Source organism: Oreochromis niloticus, unplaced genomic scaffold, assembly GCF_001858045.2.
Source record: "Oreochromis niloticus isolate F11D_XX unplaced genomic scaffold, O_niloticus_UMD_NMBU tig00003277_pilon, whole genome shotgun sequence".
Classification (NCBI taxonomy): Eukaryota; Metazoa; Chordata; class Actinopteri; order Cichliformes; family Cichlidae; genus Oreochromis; species Oreochromis niloticus.
This window is the reverse complement of record NW_020327833.1, coordinates 31,175-51,817: the sequence shown is the minus strand read 5'-3', so window position 1 is coordinate 51,817 and position 20,643 is coordinate 31,175. Positions and strand designations below refer to the sequence as shown.

Sequence of the window (20,643 nt, the reverse complement as noted above, 5' to 3'; positions counted from 1 at the left end):
CTTTTTTTTTATTTAGACCTGGTTTAATTCTGGTATAGTTGAATATTTGTATATAATCCCTGCAGCTGTCAGACTCTATAACAGGGGTCAGCAGCCTTTCTTAAAACTGAGAGTTTGATAAAATTGTGAACGGTTGATCAGTTCATCTTTAGTTATATGGTTCTATCTAGCATATTCTATCTTGATAAGCTATGTCTTATCACAGGTTAATTTTTCAAAAATATTAACAATGATTTAAGCAAGGAAAGGGCTACATGTCAACATACAACTCTTTATTTCTATTAATGTCTTACTTTATTCCTACCTGATTGACATGTCTGATGAGTGATTGGCACACTGTAGAATAGAATAGAATAGAATAGAATTCAACTTTATTGTCATTGCACATGCACAGGTACAGGGCAACGAAATGCAGTTTGCATCCATCCAGAAGTGCTTTAGTGATATAGATATATTACAATATATATTAGCAATAATATAGATATGCAAGTATATTACAGAAATGGGTCTATTGTGGTATGTTATAATGTACACGGTATGAAGTATGTTGTGAATATTCTATAACTATAGGTATGTACAGGCTGTAGTGAGTACAAGCTATGTACAGGATATGAACAGGATATAAATATGAAAAACTATACAGAATATGAAATAAATAACTTTACAGAAATATGAGATATACAGTTATACAGAAATGGGAACTATGCAAGTTGTAAACAGTTGTAAGGTTAAAAATTATTGTATGTACAGAATGATTATTTACACAGAGCTATACAGTAGTGCAGTTAAGATAAGTGAGGGTGTGGATAATTTCTACAGAGGCTGTCAGATGTCAGGAGGCAGAGTTCAGGAGTCTGACAGCTGTAGGAAAGAAGCTGTTCCGGTACCTGGTGGTCTTAGTCCGGAGGCTCCTGTAGCGCCTCCCAGAGGGCAGGAGGGTGAAGAGTCCATGTGATGGGTGACTGGGGTCTCTGATGATTTTCCCAGCCCTTTTCAGACACCGCTTCCTGTAGATGTCTTTTATGGCAGGAAGTGGTGCTCCGGCGATGCGCTGGGCAGTTTTCACGACCCTCTGCAACACCTTCCGGTCCGAGGCAGAGCAGTTCCCGTACCAGACTGTTATACAGTTGGTCAGGATGCTGTCGATGGTGCAGCGATAGAAGTTCACCAGGATGTCTGAGGAAAGGTGGTTCTTCCTCAGAGTCCTCAAGAAGAAGAGGCGCTGGTGAGCCTTCTTGACCAGCTTGGAGCAGTTGGTCGTCCAGGTGAGATCCTCGGAGATGTGGACTCCCAGGAACTTGAAGCTGCTCACACGCTCCACAGCCGTCCCCTTAATGTGGATGGGTGGATGTGGGTCAGCATTCCTCCTGTAGTCCACGATGAGCTCCTTGGTCTTCTCGGTGTTAAGCAGCAGGTTGTTTGTGTCGCACCACTCAGCCAGACGATCCACCTCCTCCCTGTAGGCGGCCTCATCATTGTCACTGATGAGGCCAATCACCGTGGTGTCATCTGCAAACTTAATGATGGTGTTGGAACCATCAGCAGGTCTGCAGTCGTGGGTGAAGAGGGAGTACAGGAAAGGGCTCATCACACAGCCTTGTGGTACACCGGTGTTCATTGTGATGGTAGATGAGCAATGGTTATCCAGCCGGACATGTTGGGGGCGGTTGGTCAGGAAGTCCAGTAACCATTTGCAGATGAGGGAACTGATGCCCAGGTCTGTCAGTTTCCTGATGAGTTGTGAGGGGTGGATTGTATTGAACGCTGAACTGAAGTCTATAAACAGCATTCGGGCGTAGGTGTTGTTGTTGTCCAGGTGTGAGAGGACAGAGTGCAGTGCGATGGAGACTGCATCCTCTGTGCTCCTGTTCTGGTGGTATGCGAATTGGTGGGGGCCCAGGGTGGGGGGAAGACAGGATTTGAAGTGTGCTAGGACCAGCTGCTCTAAGCACTTAGTGATGATGGGGGTGAGGGCTACTGGGCGGTAGTCATTGAGGCAAGATGGGTTGGAGTTTTTGGGTATCGGGACGATGGAGGTGGATTTGAAGCAGGCCGGTACCACAGCGTGGGCCAAGGACAGGTTGAATATGTCTGTCAGTACTCCTGCAAGCTCCCCAGAACACGCTCTGAGAACACGACCGGGGATGCCATCAGGACCTGCAGCCTTGTGGACATTGATCCTGCTCAGCACCGCTCCTACATCAGTGGGGGAGAGAGTCAGAGGTTGGTGGTCTGGCGTCACATCTGCTTTGGTTGTGGTTGTGGGGTTCCCTCGCTCAAAACGAGCGTAAAAGTTGTTGAGCTCGTTGAGGAAGGAGACATCAGAGGATGCAGGGGAGGGTTTGGTGGTCCTGTAGTCTGTGATGGTCTGGAGTCCTTGCCACATGCGTCGGGGGTTGGAGTTGGAGAAGTGTTCTTCTACCTTCTTTTTGTAATGGTGTTTGGCTTTTTTGATGCCCTTCTTTAGATTAGCCCTGGCTGTACTGTAGGCGTGTGCATCTCCTGACCTAAAGGCGGTGTTGCGGGCCTTCAGGAGGAGACGAACATCCCGGTTCATCCAAGGCTTCTGGTTGGGGTACATGGTGATCCGTTTCTGGGTGGTGACACTGTCTGTGGTTTTGGAGATGTAATCCAGTACAGATGAGGCGTACTGGTCCAGGTCTGTGTTGGTGAACATACTCCAGTCTGTGTTTTTAAATCTGTCCTGGAGCACTGTGTCTGTCCCCTCTGGCCACACTTTAATTGTCCTCACAGTAGTGGTAAAAGTTGCTAACAATCAAATTATGATATGGTAAAGTTAAAACAAAACACAACTGACTGTTTTATATTATATCTAATATATATTATGTAATTATCCTTATAATTAAAAAATATTTTATGTAAGATTTATAAAAGAATTTCAACATCCATTGCTTGCAGTTAGTCCAAAATGCTGCTGCACGTCTTTTAACAGGGGTTAGAATGTATTAACACATCACTCCAGTTTTAGCAAATTTACACTGGCTTCCTGTCAAATATCGTACTGATTTTAAGATTCTTTCACTTCCTTTTAAAGGTTTTTAAATAATATGGCGCCCACTTATTTTGAGCGAACTCTTCAACATGTATAACCCCAAAGGAGCACTGCAATCGTCTAACCTCTTACTACAGTGGTTCCCAACCTTTTTTTGCTAGGCCCCCCTTTGTTTTACAAGAAAAATCCCCCCCCCCCGCGCACGCACGCACACGCACAAACACATCCTCCAACCACACACACCCATATTTTGCTCCATTGCGGTTTATTTCATACCTCAAACATTTAGGCAAACATTTAAACAATTAAGCAAATACAAGTAATCTGCAATAAACTACAGGTAGCAATGAAATAAACTACTAACTCTTTTATGCTACATCCGAACCTACACGGGTATTTTTGAAAACGCAGCTGTTTCATCCACATGTAAACGGCGTTTTGAATCACAGAACTGTTGCAGTATCACCAGGGCTAGTTTGATGATGATGATGATTATTGACTTATCTACATTATCACCAGAGTCAACACTAAGTTCTTTGTTATTTATAGTGAATGAGCTTTTGGCACAAAGACGATTAAATCCTGTCTGATTCTATGTTTTTTCACTTGCAACATTTTTAAGAGGCTTCACAAATTAAAATTTATTTATTTATTTATTTATTAATAATTTTGTCATGGTAGTTTTACTTTTCTGTAATGTTGCTTACTTGATACTGATGTCAGTCTCGTGGTCTCACAATGAACCACTAACTAAAATGTATTAACTAAACTACTGGATGGATTTTCTCAGTACATTTATGTTTCTAACTTGGGCAACTCCCCAGAGTTCTCATTAAGCACCACAGTTAGAGTATATGAAAATGTTTAATGAAACTCAGCTTTGAACACACTGCATCGTTTACTAAAATAATACAGAATAAACATGAAGGATTAAATGTTTCTATGCAGATGCTCCAGTGAATGTGAAGGTTGAGTACCAGTCAGATGTGAATGAGGGAGAAACTGCACACCTGAAGTGCTCCAGTGATGCAAACCCTGTCAGCAGCTACGAGTGGCACAGTGAAACTGGTGCTCTGCTGAATAAGGGAGAAACCTACACAATGTCAAATGTCTCCAGAAACTCAGTAGAGGCCGTGTATGTCAGGGTCCTGGGTCTGAGCGACCCAGGATCCCTGGGCAGTCATGGACTGGTGATAGTATATGTATTTTTGGTGTTGCTGCTGCTCTTTTCCATGCTTGTAGATGTGAGTGTGTGTGTGTGTATGGGTGCAGGTGTGTCTGTACACTGGTTTACAGACGCCTTCAGGCCTGGTGGGTGTGGCCCTGCTGGGGACTGGCCACACCCAAAGCTACACACCTGCCGCTGATCAGGGCTCGTCGGGGGAGCTACTTAGGAGAGTCTTGGAGCTCCCACTGACGCGGGATCATTCCATGAGACTCCACGTTAGTCTTCAGCTTAGTTAAGTTTGTGAGTGTATGCCTACTGGAATTAAGTGTCTTGACGGCTGCCTCTGTTATTTCCCCTCAGGAGGAGCGTGGAACACTGGAGGGCAGCAAGCATGGGGTGTGTGGACACTCGAGAGTGGAGAACACGGAGCACGGACTTTTAGAGAAGACACGACACGGGAATCACGGGGATGTATTATTGTGTGTACAGTTTTCACTGTAAATAAAGAGCACCGTTTGCATCGCAGAGTACCGCGACTGGGTCCTCCTTTCCCCACATCCCCACGGTCTGCCAGTCAGACCGTGACAGTGTACTGCACTGCTGTCAATGAAGAAGGACGAGACAAATGAATCAAGCACTGTGCAGCTCAATGTGTTATGTAAGTAAATAATAGAACAAACATAGCACCAAGATATTTTTATTTTCATTCAAATACGCACACACCCATCACACACACACATCTGTGCATGTATAGTTCTCTGTTATTTTCTAATAATATTTGTTATTCTTACAGATGCCCCTGACATTAAAAGTTCCTCTAAGTGCTTCTCAGAGAGGGGCAAAGTAATGTGTGAGTGCATCGTGGAGTCCAGGCCTCCCCATTTTGTTCTTGGTGACAGAGTTGTGCAAAACAGCAAAGTGCAGACAGTTGTCTCTGTTACTACTGGGACTCTGCAGACAGACTTTGGGTCCTTTAAGTTTGTTCACTGTCTGGCAAACAACACGCTGGGAAATGCTAACCTCATGCTTTCTTTACCTGTTTATGGTAAAAAAAAAAAAAAAGAAAAAAAAGCTTTAAATCTAAAGAACATAGCATAGATTTTTTTGGTCTATATTTAAGTGACAAAAAATCATTCATGATACTTTCTTGCTTTTTGAACAGACTACATGCAGAACATTTTTCTAGCCTCTGGAGCAGGTGTGATTTTGCTAATTATTTTGATAGCCACTGGAGTGGGAGTTGTTACGAAATGGTAAGTTGTAACACAATATATTACATACTATACTATAGTATATAATATACTATACACTAATAATAATATACTATTATACTGTCTGTGAATGTTCTTTGTCATCCAGGTCATCATAGTCTAAGAAGCTTGGAAAGAAAAGCATCTGCACTTCTTTAAGTTGCTTGAAGACGTTTCACCTCTCATCCGAGAAGCTTCTTCAGTTCTAGGGTCAAATGGTGGAGAGTCCCAGATTTAAGCCCTGTGGGAGTATCCCCCCGAGAGGGACAAAAGGACCCCCTGACGATCCTCTACCTAATCGGATGAGCCAAGGCGTGAAAACGGGTGTGGGTCACAATCAGCCAAGGTTTCGGGTGAGCTCATTGTGAAATCTAGCCCCACCCTATCATGTGATTTCTTGAGGTCAGATGAACCATCTTTCTACTCCTTACATTTTCAAAACCAAAATGGTAAGTTATAACACAATACATGAACGGCAGTCCTGTTTGTTTATTACTCCTCACAGGATGTTGGGCTATTATACTGTTATTAGTGTTTTATTACTGCTATACATGTATAGTAATAATTACCTTTTATTGTTATCAGAGTTGGGAAGTAACAAGGTACAAATACCTCTTTACTGTACTTAAATACAATTTTCAGGTATCTGTACTTAAGTACTTTTTTCTGACTACTTTTTTGCTTTTACTTCCTACATTTTAAACAAATGCCTGTACTTTCTAGTCCTTACATTTTCAAAACCAAAATGGTAAGTTGTAACACAATACATGAACGGCAGTCCCGTTTGTTTATTACTCCTCAGAGGATGTTGCATAAAATGAGATCACGTGCGCCAAAGTCAGGGGTTAAAAGTGAAATTATTGTGAGTAATGACTCTTTTCCCCACACTGAGCGATTATAACCACTTTTAGGGTTCCTTCACCTGCTGAATCCCCTCACGGTACATATTTTCCTGTTTAGAGGCAAAGTCAACCTCTAACAGAAAATAGATAAATATTTCTTATTTCCCTTCTGATTCAAGCTGAGCATAATTACAATAAAAATAAAACTTGGACCACAGTTTGTACATTCATATACTAATGTAAATTATGTTAATATAGCACCAAAAATAGAATCCTCTTCCAAAGAGCTCTTTTTTACTTTCTTGCTTTAAGTACATTTCAGAGCCTGTACTTTCTTTACTTTTAACTTGAGTAAAGAAGTTGAATCAGTTCATCAACTTTTTCTGGAGTATTTTTAACAGAAGTATTTGTACCTCTACTTAAGTACAGAATCTTTCTACTTTTTCCAACTTGGATTGTCATCAAAGGTAAGTATACAGATTACAAGGAAGTTAAAGAAAATCAAATAATCAGCTTTCGTTCTTACTTAAAAAAAAAATCTATCAGCAGGGGGCAGTCAGGAGGCACACCAACATCTGACTTGTGCACCATGAAAACAGACAGACCTGTGGAGGTTCCTCATTATACCTCAACAAAAAGGTTTTAATTCTCTATCTCAGTTTGTAAACAAACAAAACTTTAACCATGATTAAATATGACTCAAATATATTTGTGATTTAATTTTATTTTGGTGTAGTTAATAAACTAATGTTTGCTTTTTGCATTCTTCTTGCAAGAGAACTGAAAAAGAACTATGAGGATGTCTACTGCAATGACATTTTCACCAGTGATCATGTATATGGCAACATAGGGGTGGGTAACGTTTTCTCCAGTCATCCATTATGTGCATGCATGAAAGCATGTTGTAAATTAATCTTGTTTTCTTTGCAGACTGACTGCGACGAGACCAAATATGCCAATGTCTAAGATCTATGGAAAACCAGTCCATGTTTATTTGCTCTGAGTCAAAGATATATTTAGCTACTTCTTCATCACAAAGGGTCACCACAGGTTGTAGCTTGGCACATTTGATTTGGTGGATTTTTATGCCAGATGCCCTTCCTGATGCAAACCTAAAGGGCATTTGTACTTCCAGGGAATTGGACAAGTAATCTTTTCTCCAAACGAATGCTTTTATTCCTACAATAGGATTCAAGAAAGACCAAACACAAAAAAAATCCTTTCGCAATTTTCATTGTATATCATATAGAGTGGTGTGAAAAAGGTGTTTGCTGATTTTCTGTTTTTTTTGTATGTTTGTCACAGTTAAATGTTTCATATCGTCAGTGTTGGGGAGTAACAGAATACATGTACCGTTGTTACGTATTTAAAATACAAAATATGAGTAACAGTATTCCGTTACAGTTGCCATTTAAAAGGGTGGTATTCAGTGTGTTAAATCGTTTAACATTACTGCTGCAGAGGTTAAAGGCTGAACTAATTTTACAAAATAGAGACTTGGCTTTGTTACTACTGGGACTCTGCAGACAGACTTTAGGACCTTTAAGTTTGTTCACTCTAGCAAATAACACATTGGTAAATGCAAAGCTCACGCTCTCTTTACTTATAAATGGCAAAGAAAGCTTCAATCTCAAGAATCCAGCACAGAAAAAAACTAACCAAAAAAAGTCAGAATGATTTTCTGTTTGGACAAACAACTTGCAGAAACGTTGTTACTATAAAATTTAGTTAATTATAAAATTATATATTATATAATATTTATATAGTAGTGTGTATACTTACCGCCATTGTCATTAAAAGTAAGTATACAGATTATAAGGACTTTCAGAAGCGGAAAAGAACATAATGACATAAAATATATATATATGTTTATGTCCATTGTCGGGGTCAGTATTCAAGAAAAGCAATATAGTACACATTACTCATTACTCTTCTTAAAAGTAATGTTTTCTGTTACCTAATTATTTGCCACAGAAAGTTATTTAGTACAGTTCTCATTACATTTCTTTCTCGTTACTCTGTAAAATTCCCTGTGCTCAGACTGCTCAGCATTCCTTTTGTTACCTGTTGAAGATCAGGGTCTGGCTGCTGGGCTGGAATCAGCATTTACTCAGTTTAAAAACAAAAGTAATGGACATTTCCACTCCTCAAAAGCTATATTTCTGTATCGTTCCACCATTTTCCTCCTCCACATGGAGTGTGGGTTTTGCATGAAGAAAAAAGCATGTTTATTTGATTTTTTTGTAGTTACTGGATTTAGTACAGAAAAATTTATTCTGATTAAAGTAATGTGTTACTTAGTAGGACGTTACACCCAACACTGCTTATGTCATGCATGTCAGTGAATCTTTGAATACAGCATAAACAACCATCTTATAACAGTCACATGTCATCCTGACAACTAAAGAAGAAGCATATTTTAAGATCATGAAAACCAAAGTTTAATTCTAGAGGTTTGAAAAGTGTTTTTCTGATATTCTAAATTTAATGTGACTCATGTAAATAAATTTTATTTGTATTAAGATTTTAAAAAGAAGAAGTTGCTCATTTCCTTTCTGCAGGAAAGAGAACTATGAGGATGTTCACAGCAATTACATTTTCAACAATGATCGTGTATATGGCAACATATGGGTGGTTAAATTGTCTTCATTTATCAGTTGGGTGGCTGTTACCCACATTATGATTCACCCTCATTTAAAACTGAAAGATGTTTAACCAGTGGAAAAACGCTAAAATAATAGTTAAGTTATTGTAATAGATAAAGGGACAGCACAACTGTACAAAGACTGTTACCCTGACCCATAAGAGATTTTTATTTTATATCTGCTAAAATTTAGTGTTGGCTAGCTTCTGACAGCATTGAAATAGTACCTATTTTATGAGACACATCAGACCGACTAGCAATATTTTAGAGACATGATACACAAAAACAATTAAAATCGAGACAACATTAACCAAGAACACAGGAACTGTAAACAATAATTCAATTCAATTCAATTCAATTTTATTTATATAGCGCCAAATCACAACAAATGTCGCCTCAAGGCGCTTTATATTGTACAATAGATCGCACAATAATAAATACAGAGAAAAACCCAACAATCATATGACCCCCTATGAGCAAGCACTTTGGCGACAGTGGGAAGGAAAAACTCCCTTTTAACAGGAAGAAACCTCCGGCAGAACCAGGCTCAGGGAGGGGCGGCCATCTGCTGCGACCGGTTGGGGTGAAAGAAGGAAAACAAGAGAAAGACATGCTGTGGAAGAGAGACAGAGATTAATAACAGATATGATTCGATGCAGAGAGGTCTATTAACACACAGTGAGTGAGAAAGGTGACTGGAAAGGAAAAACTCAATGCATCATGGGAATCCCCGGCAGCCTACGTCTATTGCAGCATAACTAAGGGAGGATTCTGGGTCACCTGGTCCAGCCCTAACTATATGCTTTAGCAAAAAGGAAAGTTTTAAGCCTAATCTTGAAAGTAGAGATAGTGTCTGTCTCCCGAATCCAAACTGGAAGCTGGTTCCACAGAAGAGGGGCCTGAAAACTGAAGGCTCTCCCTCGCATTCTACTTTTAAACACTCTAGGAACAGCAAGTAGGCCTGCAGAGCAAGAGCGAAGTGCTCTAATAGGGTGATATGGTACTACAAAGTCATTAAGATAAGATGGAGCCTGATTATTTAAGACCTTGTATGTGAGGAGCAGGATTTTGAATTCAATTCTGGATTTAACAGGAAGCCAATGAAGGGAAGCCAACACAGGAGAAATATGCTCTCTCTTTCTAGTCCCTGTCAGTACTCTTGCTGCAGCATTTTGGATTAGCTGAAGGCTTTTCAGCGAGTTTTTAGGACATCCTGATAATAAAGAATTACAGTAGTCCAGCCTGGAAGTAATAAATGCATGAACTAGTTTTTCAGCGTCACTCTGAGACAGGATATTTCTAATTTTAGAGATGTTGCGCAAATGGAAGAAAGCGGTCTTACATATTTGTTTAATATGTGCATTGAAGGACATGTCCTGGTCAAAAATGACTCCAAGGTTCCTCACAGCATTACTGGAGGCCAAGGTAATGCCATCCAGAGTAAGAATCTGGTTAGATACCATATTTCTAAGATTTTCAGGGCCGAGTACAATAACCTCAGTTTTATCTGAATTAAGAAGCAGAAAGTTAGCGGCCATCCAGGTCTTTATGTCTTTAAGACATTCCTGCAGTTTAACTAATTGGTCTGTGATACCTGGCTTCATGGATAGATAGAGCTGCGTGTCATCTGCATAGCAGTGAAAATTTATGCTATGTCTTCTAATGATACTGCCTAAGGGAAGCATGTATAATGTAAATAGAATTGGTCCTAGCACTGAACCCTGTGGAACTCCATAATTGACCTTAGTGTGTGAAGAGGACTCTCCATTTACTTGAACAAATTGGAGTCTATTAGATAGATATGATACAAACCACTGCAGTGCAGTAGCTGTAATACCTACAGCATGTTCTAATCGCTCTAATAGGATATTATGGTCAACAGTATGGTGGTCAATACTGAGCTGCAGTTTGATGTCATATGGGACCAAGGATATAAGCTAAAGGACAATGAGGTCTGCAATTACCCAGGCCTGTAGCACACACTTTCAGTGTGGCAGAGCAGGAGTACCTCGAGTAAATCCAGTGGAATACATTGTGCAGTGTAAACACTCCCTGAAGTAAAACAGGATTAAATTTCATTTTCCATCTGTGCGTATTTATGCTTCTGGAAACATTACTGACCTGTAAAAAAGGTAAAATAATGAGCAGAGGCCTTTCGGTGGGTCAGTCTTGCCAGAATGAGAAGCTTATGGCAGCTATGTCAAAAACTCAGTTCCAAGGCACTCTGCTGCCATCTACTGTCCACAGTGGCACACATTCACTTACAACACAAAATTTGAGGACTGTAAAATCTAATACTACTATCAGTACACAACAATTATGTACATAAATAACAAGACTTAATTCACAATGGTGACCATATACTTGTGAGGGTCAATTCCTAGAAGGGAAGGATGGTCACTCGGCTTGGAGATTTCTGCTACAACCATCAGAGGTTTTGATTGTGTTTGTTTTTGAATTATTCACTCTAAATAAACACACTGAACTTGGACATTATGTCTGCATTTTGAGTCCATTCAGGAAAAGAACTCAGACATGATACATTTAAATAACTGGCCTCCTTTTGTACTCAGATATTAATACTAGCCAGAAGTTGGCAAGAGGATACAAAAAATGCATAAAAATTATGAAAATTTTAACAGTAAATTAAATAACACTGTGTCATTTATTCATTGTCAAAGACAATGTATCATTGCATCTTATGTTATAGAAGAACCTAGCACTGTAGCATCATATTAAAACATAATAATCACAATATAAGAAGGGGAGCAAGATCAGAATGTGCTGGCGTGGATTATGCTTTATTTTCTGAAAGGAGAAGCACTATTTTTATCACTGTAACGCAAGTAACATCATCATGTTATCTATGTATTAATTCTCCTTGTAAATGAAAGCTAACCAGCAGTTTTGTGTTTGAAATAATCGAAAAGGGAAAATTTTAAACATGTAATAAATTGAAACTGCTGTGCCTCTTATCCTCTTATTTTTAAAGTTAATCTTACACTCGTTGGGAATCTTGTTTTCTGTTTGTGGTGTTCTAATCAGTCTTTTTGTAGTAATTTTGGTTATCTGACATTGCAATCAAATTCTCATGAAGCTCGTGCATCAAATAAGCAATCATTTATTACTAAACAATAACAGCAAAATTGATACATTTCATGAATACTTATTGTTTTTGAAAAGTGAAACCACTTTTAGATTTAAATTGCTGCATGATTATGACATTTTACTAAAATTTTACTGATCTTCATTTGTGACTTCCTCAAGTCAAGATAAACTAAATAGCTCAGCAGCAACATTAAAATTCTTTTCAAAGAGACCCTGTAGTGCAAGTGCAAATAGGTGAGGGGTTGTTCAGTGTCTCTCATTAGGTGTGGTTTCCTATAACAACTTGTGGAAGCAAAAGTGAAAATGCTTCTCTTTCTGCCATTTTGTAAGACTTGGTTAAACACACAACAGCAGAATGTATTACTTTAGTTTGGCTTGTTGGTAATTAAATATTGAAAAAAAAAGACTGAATTCACTTTGGACAGTTCAGTCAGCACAAAAATAGGAGTATGTGAGGAGTTGTTCTTCAAAGGTGGTTTTCTCTCTAAACTAATGAAGTGGAAATAAGATTAATATATAAATTGGGGATTTAATGGGTGTTTCTTTATTTATTAGTTGTGTGTGTGTGTAATAGAAACAAAACTAAAATGCTTCTCTTCTGCCCATTATGTAAGACCCAGTTAAACACACAATGACACGTTGTATTACTTTAGTTTGGCATCCTGGAAATTAAGTGCTCAGATAGGAGTGTGAGCAGAAATCATACCAGACATCATATCATGTGACAACATGTAGGCATCAACTAAGTAAAGGAAATCCTGTAGCGACAGCTCTGCACCTGTGATACAACTTAAGGTACTGTACAGTCATTCTCCTTATAGACAAAAAAATATTTAAAATGTTTTTCTCCTGGTTAGTGAAACTCCTCACTGATGTGTTTGTTGTGGTAACTGCACCTTACTTTCTACACATATCAGATGTTATTGCTTTCAATTTTAAGGGAATTAGTTCATCCTCGTCTTGCTTGATCAATTTCTCTCCAAAACTATCGATCACTAACAAATGTCTTGTTTTTACATAATAAATTAATTATCCCACTCATTAGAGCACTAAATTAGAGCCTAACTATTCTATTTTCATTTCAATCATGAGCTCTCTCTTATTCAACTCAAGATCAACTTTGAAGACTGAGCTTGTACTAATAAATAGCTCTGTAGAAGAATTAAAAGCACTTGCAAATCAATGGGGATAAGGGGTCTTATTATTTTCATTTTATTTATGTACTGCAAATCACAGCACTTTACAGTATCAAAGAGAAAACCCCAACAATCCAACAACTGAAACACTTCAAGATAGCAAGGTAGCAAGAAAAGAGAAATGTCATTTAACAGGAAGGAAGCTCTGGCAGAACCAGGCTCGAGTGAGACAGCGATGTGCTGCAACTCACTGGAGGGGGAGAGGGGATAAAAGCAATTACACACATATATATCACTTTGGTTTCTTTCTTCTTCTTTTTTTTATTTTAGATCTGGCAGTGAGAAGAGATGTATGCTTTACAGTGGCTTCATTTTTTCATGTGTGCTTACTTCAAAGGTATGATAAGTTCTGTAAAGTATACACATTTACTTCTAATATGCTTTAGAAGTGAACTGTCAGTTTTTTTGCCTTGTGATGTATCTTTTTTATCTAGTAAAATGTCAAATTTTTAGGGGAATTTGTACTTCATTTATTTACACTTCACTTCTCTTGTTGGTTGTCTTATTTTTTGTGTTTCCTTTCAACACGGCTGTGACATTCATTGGTTACTCAAACAGAAGCCTCACCTTGGACCATTGATGTGCCGTCTTTGGTTAATGGTCTCCTTGGCTCATGTGTGGTGATCCCCTGCTCTTATAACTACCCAGATCCCCAAGGGAAGGCCAAAAGCTTCACAGGGATTTGGATGACCACTGAGGGGGATCGAGTCATCTATCATTCAGCTGAGTCGAAAATTGTCAAGCAGTATCAGAGTCGAACAAAACTTCTTGGAGACGCCAGCAAGAACTGCTCTCTGATGATTGAAAATCTCCAACAAAATGACAGAGGACCTTTTTATTTCAGGATTGAAATTGAAGGTTACAACAGAGCTTCTTACAGGAATAACAAAGTCTCCATTTCAGTGATGGGTAAGTAAAGTCAACAAATTTGAGGGAACACATAAAAGTAAAGCACACTTTATATTTCTCATAATCCTTTCTTCATTTCCAGTGTTGATATTTGATGTTTAGAATTCTGCATTTCTGATGAGTTGTAGTTTTTGTATATTGGGTCTGACCAGATTCATTTTCATCAGTATCAGATAAGTGAACAGTGTGGAGTCAGGGTGCGGTGGTCTGGAAAATTGGGCAGTAATTTGATGACCAATTTTTTAATCCTGGTAACGGTCTCATTCAAATCTAAAACTTAATAAAACATTTGTGCAAATCAGCAAATCAACCCATAAAAGCACTTTTATGTCATTATTTTTCACCATTTTTTGTTTCTATGGCTTGCATCACAGGTTTTCTTTCAGAAACTCCAGAGTGACAAACTATAACCTTGAAAGACTGGTTTTCAGTTAATACATAGTCACTGGGTTTCAGATGTGTTTATTTCTCTTTCATTTGTGCTATTAAATTAGGTTGTTTAAAAAAACCTTTTCTTTTTAGGTGATATATGCCATTGCCACAAAATTTAAGTTTTCTTCATCCTTCAGTCAAACTGAAAACCCAAATTCTGGAAAATTGCAATTTAATTAGGAAACATGTGCAAACATGGCAAAAAAAGCACAAGAAATAGCCTCCACTCTTTTCCTGTTATATTTTTAACCAAATGTATCTATTTATTTATTTATTTATTTATATTTTTTCCTGTGGACAGCAATTCAAAGTATGCAATACTTTTCTTCTTATAACTTTTCCCACATATTTCCTTATAATGTTGTAGGTGATACTTCTGTATTGTGTGTGACCTCAGTAGACTATGTGTGTGAATATCAAAATGTTTTTATATTTTCTTAACAAAGTTCTTAAACACAAAATGGGCAAGGTCATAATTATAATCTTTGTAAAACATAACATCAGCTGCCCAATGCTAACTAACATGTTGCATTTTTCATGATCTCTCTTGTTAACACAGATGAACCAAATCCCACTGATTTCTTTGTGCAAGAGGAGGTAAAGGAGGGTGAAAATGTGTCTGCATCCTGCTCTGTGTTTCACTCCTGCCCCACATATCCACCTGATTTCCACTGGAGTCACTCTGGAGAGCATCACCTTCAAACACAGAAGCTTCAAAATGGCCAGTGGAAAGCAACATCTACTTTGACCTTTCACTCAAACCGCACTGATCACAACCGACCTTTACAATGCAGAGTTACATACCACGGAGGAAAGCATCAAGAAACATCCAAGACCCTTAAAGTAAAATGTAAGTGTGAAGTTATCAGTACATTTTTTGATGATACAAGAAAATCATTGTATCATAAAGAAAGAGTAAGTGTAGAACTAAACCTGAGCAGAAAAATTGTCAGTATTTTGCACTGTGATATGTAACATGATTTAGTTTCACCACCAAATGTGAAGTTGTGTCACATATAAAATTAAATTGAATATAGTCTATTTTTCACAGCTTCTGCCACAGTCACAGGATTCAGAGTAATCATCACTCATCTACATTATCCCTACAGTCAACATGAAGTTGTTTGGTATTTAGACTGAGGTGATTTTGAGATTGATTTCTGTCCAAATAATCACCTACAAGAAAACGGTTTTACAGATTATCCTTAAATTTATTATTAAGGCGTTTTGTCATTTTAATTGTCATTTCACTTTTGTGCATCATTGCTGAATTGATAGTGATGTCAGTCTAGTGATCTCTAAGTGTAATGCTTACTCAGATATCTCTACTGGTGAATGGACTGTTTTGATATTTTGTCAGTACATTCATGGTCTACATAATGTCACTGACTTTGGCAGCTCCCTGAAGTTTTCATTTGGTGCCACCATCATGTCAGAATGTTTAAAAAAGCTCAACTTTGACCTGCCTGTATGTAAAATAAGATAAAACCCTGCACAGTAACATGAAGGATTAAATGTTTCTATGCAGATGCTCCAGTGAATGTGAAGGTTGAGTACCAGTCAGATGTGAATGAGGGAGAGACTGCACACCTGAAGTGCTCCAGTGATGCAAACCCTGTCAGCAGCTATGAGTGGCACAGTGAAACTGGAGCTCTGCTGAATAAGGGACAAACCTACACAATATTAATTGTCTCCAGACACTCAGTAGAGGCCGTGTACTGCACTGCTGTCAATGAAGAAGGACAAGTCAGGTCAAGCACCGTGAAGCTCAATGTGTTATGTAAGTAAGTAATAGAACAAATATAACAACAAAATAAATTTTTATTTTCATAATAAATATGTAGTTATCTGTTATTTTATAATTATGTTTGCTGTTCTTACAGATGCCCCTGACATTAGGACTTCCTCAAAGTGCTCCTCAGATTGGGGTGTGTTAAAATGTGAGTGCATCGTAGAGTCCAGGCCTCCCAGCATGGTCCATTTTGTTCTTGGTGACAGGCTGCAAAACAGCAGTGTAGAGACAAATGGCTCTGTTACTACTGGGACTCTGCAGACAGACTTTGGGTCCTTTAAGTTTGTTCACTGCCTGGCAAACAACACACTGGGAAATGAAAACCTCACACTCTCGTTACTTGTAAATGGTAAGAAAAAGTTTCTGTCTCGAGTACAGATTATTTACAATTTCATATTTACATGACAAAAAAACCCACTCAGACAATGTATCTTTCTTTTTTCATAGACAACATGCAGAAGATTTTTATTGTTTCTGGAACAGTTGTGATATTGTTGATTATTTTGATAGCCACCGGAGTTGGAGTTGTTAACAAAAGGTACGTTATTACAGAAAATATTTATATAGTAGTGTGTATATTTAGGTTTATTATAAAGGTCAGGATACAGATTATAAGGACTTTAAAGAAGAGCAAAAGAACATAATGATACAAACAAATATACATTAAGATCAGGGATGTTCCTAGTGAATAATTTCTTAGTTGACAAAAGAAGTAATATTAGTAATAATATTAGTTTAACTGGCTAGTCTAAATCTGAGAAGAACTCTGATATCAAGTTAAATTTAAGAACTATTTAATGAATGTCAAAAACTCCCTAAACACAGACGCTTGAAACCATTATTCATATTCTTCAACAATCAATCATGTTGCTTAAGGTGTGTGGCACTTTGCTTCATCCATAAATATTATACTTCAAGCAGAAAATAAGGAATAAGGAAAAACAGTTAAAATAAGCCAATATTAAATATGATATGAAAAAGTTACTACAAAAAATGTCATTGAAATATGACAAATTAACATTCAAATGTTTATAAAATGTGACTGAAAAGTCTGGTTCATTGTTGAATTATGAATGACACACATTGTCTGAAAATTCATGAAAATAACTTAAGTAAAAGTTGAAATGTATAATAACAAAACAATAAATCATCTAGCCCACAGGTGTTGAACTCCAGGCCTCGAGGGCCGGTGTCCTGCAGGTTTTAGATGTGTCCTTGATCCAACAAAGCTGATTTAATGGCTAAATGACCTCCTTAACATGTCTTGAAGTTCTCCAGAGGCCTGGTAATAAAGTAATCATTTGATTCAGGTGTGTTGACCCAGGGTGAGATCTAAAACCTGCAGGACACCGGCCCTCGAGGCCTGGAGTTCGACACCCCTGATCTAGCCTATTCCTTCTGCTCATCTGAAGTCTCGTCATTGGAGCAACAGCATAAGCAGGGAAGCCAAGAACATACATCCCTTTCAACAGCAACATTGAGGCATTCATAGGACACCCGAGAGATATAATCTCCCTTGCATGTCCTGGGTCTATAAATGGGGGTCCTCTTGGTAGGGCATAATGATGCTCCTCAAAAGCTGCATTTCTTCCACCATTTTTTTCTCCCGCACATGGACTGAAATCGGCTGATTGCAGCAGTGTCATGGTCCTGGGTCGTTGATCCAGTGCTTGATGTTTATGGACTTCTTGACAAATCATTATGGTGTTTCTAGACTGACTCATACTTCCTAGTTTAGTTTTTCTTGTTGTTTATCTCTAGTGGTTCTGGTTTAGTTCCCATAGTGTTTTCCTTGTGTGTTGTCCACAGTATTTCCTGTTTGTCAGTTGTATTGTCATGTCCTGTCCATTATAGTCTTGGTCTCTGTGTTCTGTCTTTAGCACACTTCTTAGTGTCTCTCTCGCTTTCTGTGTCACTCTTCAATTTTTAAGTTTGCTCGTCTTTGTCCGGGTCTCATGGTGGGTGTCACTTCCTGTTTTATTTTGAAGCTACCTTTTCTCATGTGTTTTATGTTCAGTTTTGCTTCCCCTGCTCTGTTAGTCAGATTTGGTCCTGCTGTGTGTCCACGTGCTGTCCATCCTCTCGTTATCCTGTGTATTTAAGTCTCCAGTTTATCTCGGCTCCTTGTCACGTCGTCAGTCTTCATGTCCTCCTGCCATGTGTCCTCCCTGTGCTGTGTGCTTTATGTTTTGCAGATTAGTTACAATGCCAGGAGTTTATTGTTTTGTACTCTGAATTAGTAGCCCTCAGCAATAATGCTGTTTAAGTTACTGTTTTGTTGTCCTGCATTTGGGTCCAACCTCTGCTTGCTACACAGCCAGACCCTGACAAGCAGGAGTTTGCATTAAGAAAAAAAACACGTTTGACTTTTTTTTTCTATCAGCCCACGGTGCAACTGCCGAACATTTATCATCCAAGTGAACTGTTATGTAATTCCTGAATTTAGTACAGCAATGCATTACATTATTGTATTACTGAAAAATGTAATGATTACATTAATGTGTTACCATGTAATGAATTACATCCAACACTGCTTATGTCATGCATGTCGAAGTATCAGTGAATATAGCATAATGTGTCTTATAACAGTCACATATCATTCTGACAAGAAAAAACACCACCAGGATCTAACTGGTGGTGTTCAGATCTTTACCTCAGTTTGCAAAAAACACAATTTTACTCATTATTTAGAATGATTCACTGATTCATTAACTTGAATTTCAGTATATGCTTTTTGTCTTTCTTCAGGAAAGAGAACTATGAGGATGTCCACAGCAATGACATTTGCAGCAACGATCATGTATATGGCAACGTCCGGGTGGGTAAAGCTTACTACATCAGTTCTGTGTGTGCATGAAAAAAATAAGTGAATTAATCTTCTTTTTCTATGCAGACTAAGCGGCGTGTCCCATTAAAGACCAATGTCTAACATCTGTGGAAAACCAGCTGCAGTCTGCATATTTATAAGCTCTGATGGGAGTCAGAACAAAAATACTTTCAGCGGCTCCCTTCTCACAAGGAAAAGAGGCTAAAATAATGAGTACATTTCATTTTTTATTGTAAATCACATGCATATTCCATTACATGTTTTCTGTCATCTCAATTCACATTTTAGTTTAAAATATAGTAACTATATAGGACATTTCAAATTTTGCCTTTGTTTGTCCTGTGAAAAACCGAAGTAAAAAGAATTGTGATAAATCTGATGCCAGACTTTTAACCTCGAGTTGTTTTTTGAAATTGTTATTATTAATGTTGATACACAGTACCGGTCAAAAAGCTTAAAAGGGTAAAAAGGTAAGTGGTCAACTGCCAGAGGTTTTAAAATAAAAGGTAAGGTTACCCAAAACTGAAATGTATATTTCAGAATTATACAAAAAGACCTTCTTCAGGAAACACAAAATGGGTTAACAATTTAAAGCTGTTCTGCAGCAATGGAGGTTGTCAAGCTTTGAAAGCTGGTACTACTAATTCCTACAGGTGTTCCAACATTTTTGAATTACTTACAACCCGCTCTGTCTGCATAAAAGCAGTGTTGGAACACACTGTGGTACCATAACCTCGTGACCATCAGATGAGCACTGTTGTACTGCAGAAAGTAGTGTGTTGCTACAAAAATGGCAAGAAAAAGGAAGTTGGCAATGGAAGAGTGACAGACCCTTGTAACACTTACAAATGTAAGCCTTTCCTACAGAAAAATTGCAAAGAAAGTCAAGGTGTCAGTGAGTCCAGTTTCCTTCACCATCAAAAGGCACTCAGAAACTGGGGAAAACTCTGACAGGAAGAGGTTTGGCACACCCAAAGCTGAAATGACTGAATCAGAGGAAAAGTTTCTGGGAGTTAACAGCTTGCATGATAGGCAGCTTACAGGACAACAGCTTCAAGCACAGCTTAAAATTAATCTCAGTTTTAACTGTAAAGAGAACACTTCAAGCTGCAGATTTGACAGGATGAGTTGCAGCAAGAAAGCTATTACTAAGATGTCAAAGTAAGACAAAGAGGCTTGGCTTGGCCATGAAACACCACCACTGGACTTCTGAAGACTGGGAAAAAGGTATGGACTGATGAATCAAAATTTGAAGTCTTTATTTATCACACAGGATCTTTGTACGCCGTCGAGTAGGTGAAAGGAAGGTTCCACAGTGTGCGGCATTAATGTCAAACATGGAGAAGGAAGTGTGATGGTCTGGGTGTTTTGCTGGATTGAGGTTCAGTGACTTGTACAGAGTGAAAGTCACCCTGAACCAAAACGGCTAGCACAGCATTCTGCAGCACCATGCAACACCCTC

At 38.4% G+C, this 20,643-nt stretch overlaps 1 protein-coding gene across 2 annotated transcripts; it reads left to right on the top strand.

Moving 5' to 3' along the window:
• The first annotated feature begins 12,618 nt into the window (after positions 1-12,618).
• LOC102076235 (myelin-associated glycoprotein) lies at positions 12,619-19,570 on the top strand. 2 transcript variants are annotated; one of them, XM_013266959.3, is made up of 9 exons: positions 12,619-12,820; positions 13,492-13,558; positions 13,780-14,130; positions 15,122-15,412; positions 16,091-16,342; positions 16,446-16,703; positions 16,802-16,892; positions 19,103-19,172; positions 19,248-19,570. In XM_013266959.3, exons 2-9 carry the CDS (start codon positions 13,510-13,512, stop codon positions 19,281-19,283), a joined length of 1,398 nt encoding a protein of 465 aa, XP_013122413.2. In that variant the 5' UTR covers positions 12,619-12,820; positions 13,492-13,509; the 3' UTR covers positions 19,284-19,570. The 2 variants fall into 2 exon arrangements, with proteins under 2 accessions (XP_013122413.2, XP_025760464.1); XM_025904679.1 differs by having other exon boundaries at positions 12,619-13,558.
• Positions 19,571-20,643: the final 1,073 nt, after the last annotated feature.

Excerpts from the sequence above, each read along its gene's own strand:
- LOC102076235 (XM_013266959.3), top strand. The coding sequence starts at position 13,510 with ATGTATGCTTTACAGTGGCTTCATTTTTTCATGTGTGCTTACTTCAAA. Across the intron at positions 15,413-16,090 it reads CAAGACCCTTAAAGTAAAAT|ATGCTCCAGTGAATGTGAAG; the intron begins GTAAGTGTGAAG and ends GTTTCTATGCAG. Across the intron at positions 16,343-16,445 it reads CGTGAAGCTCAATGTGTTAT|ATGCCCCTGACATTAGGACT; the intron begins GTAAGTAAGTAA and ends CTGTTCTTACAG.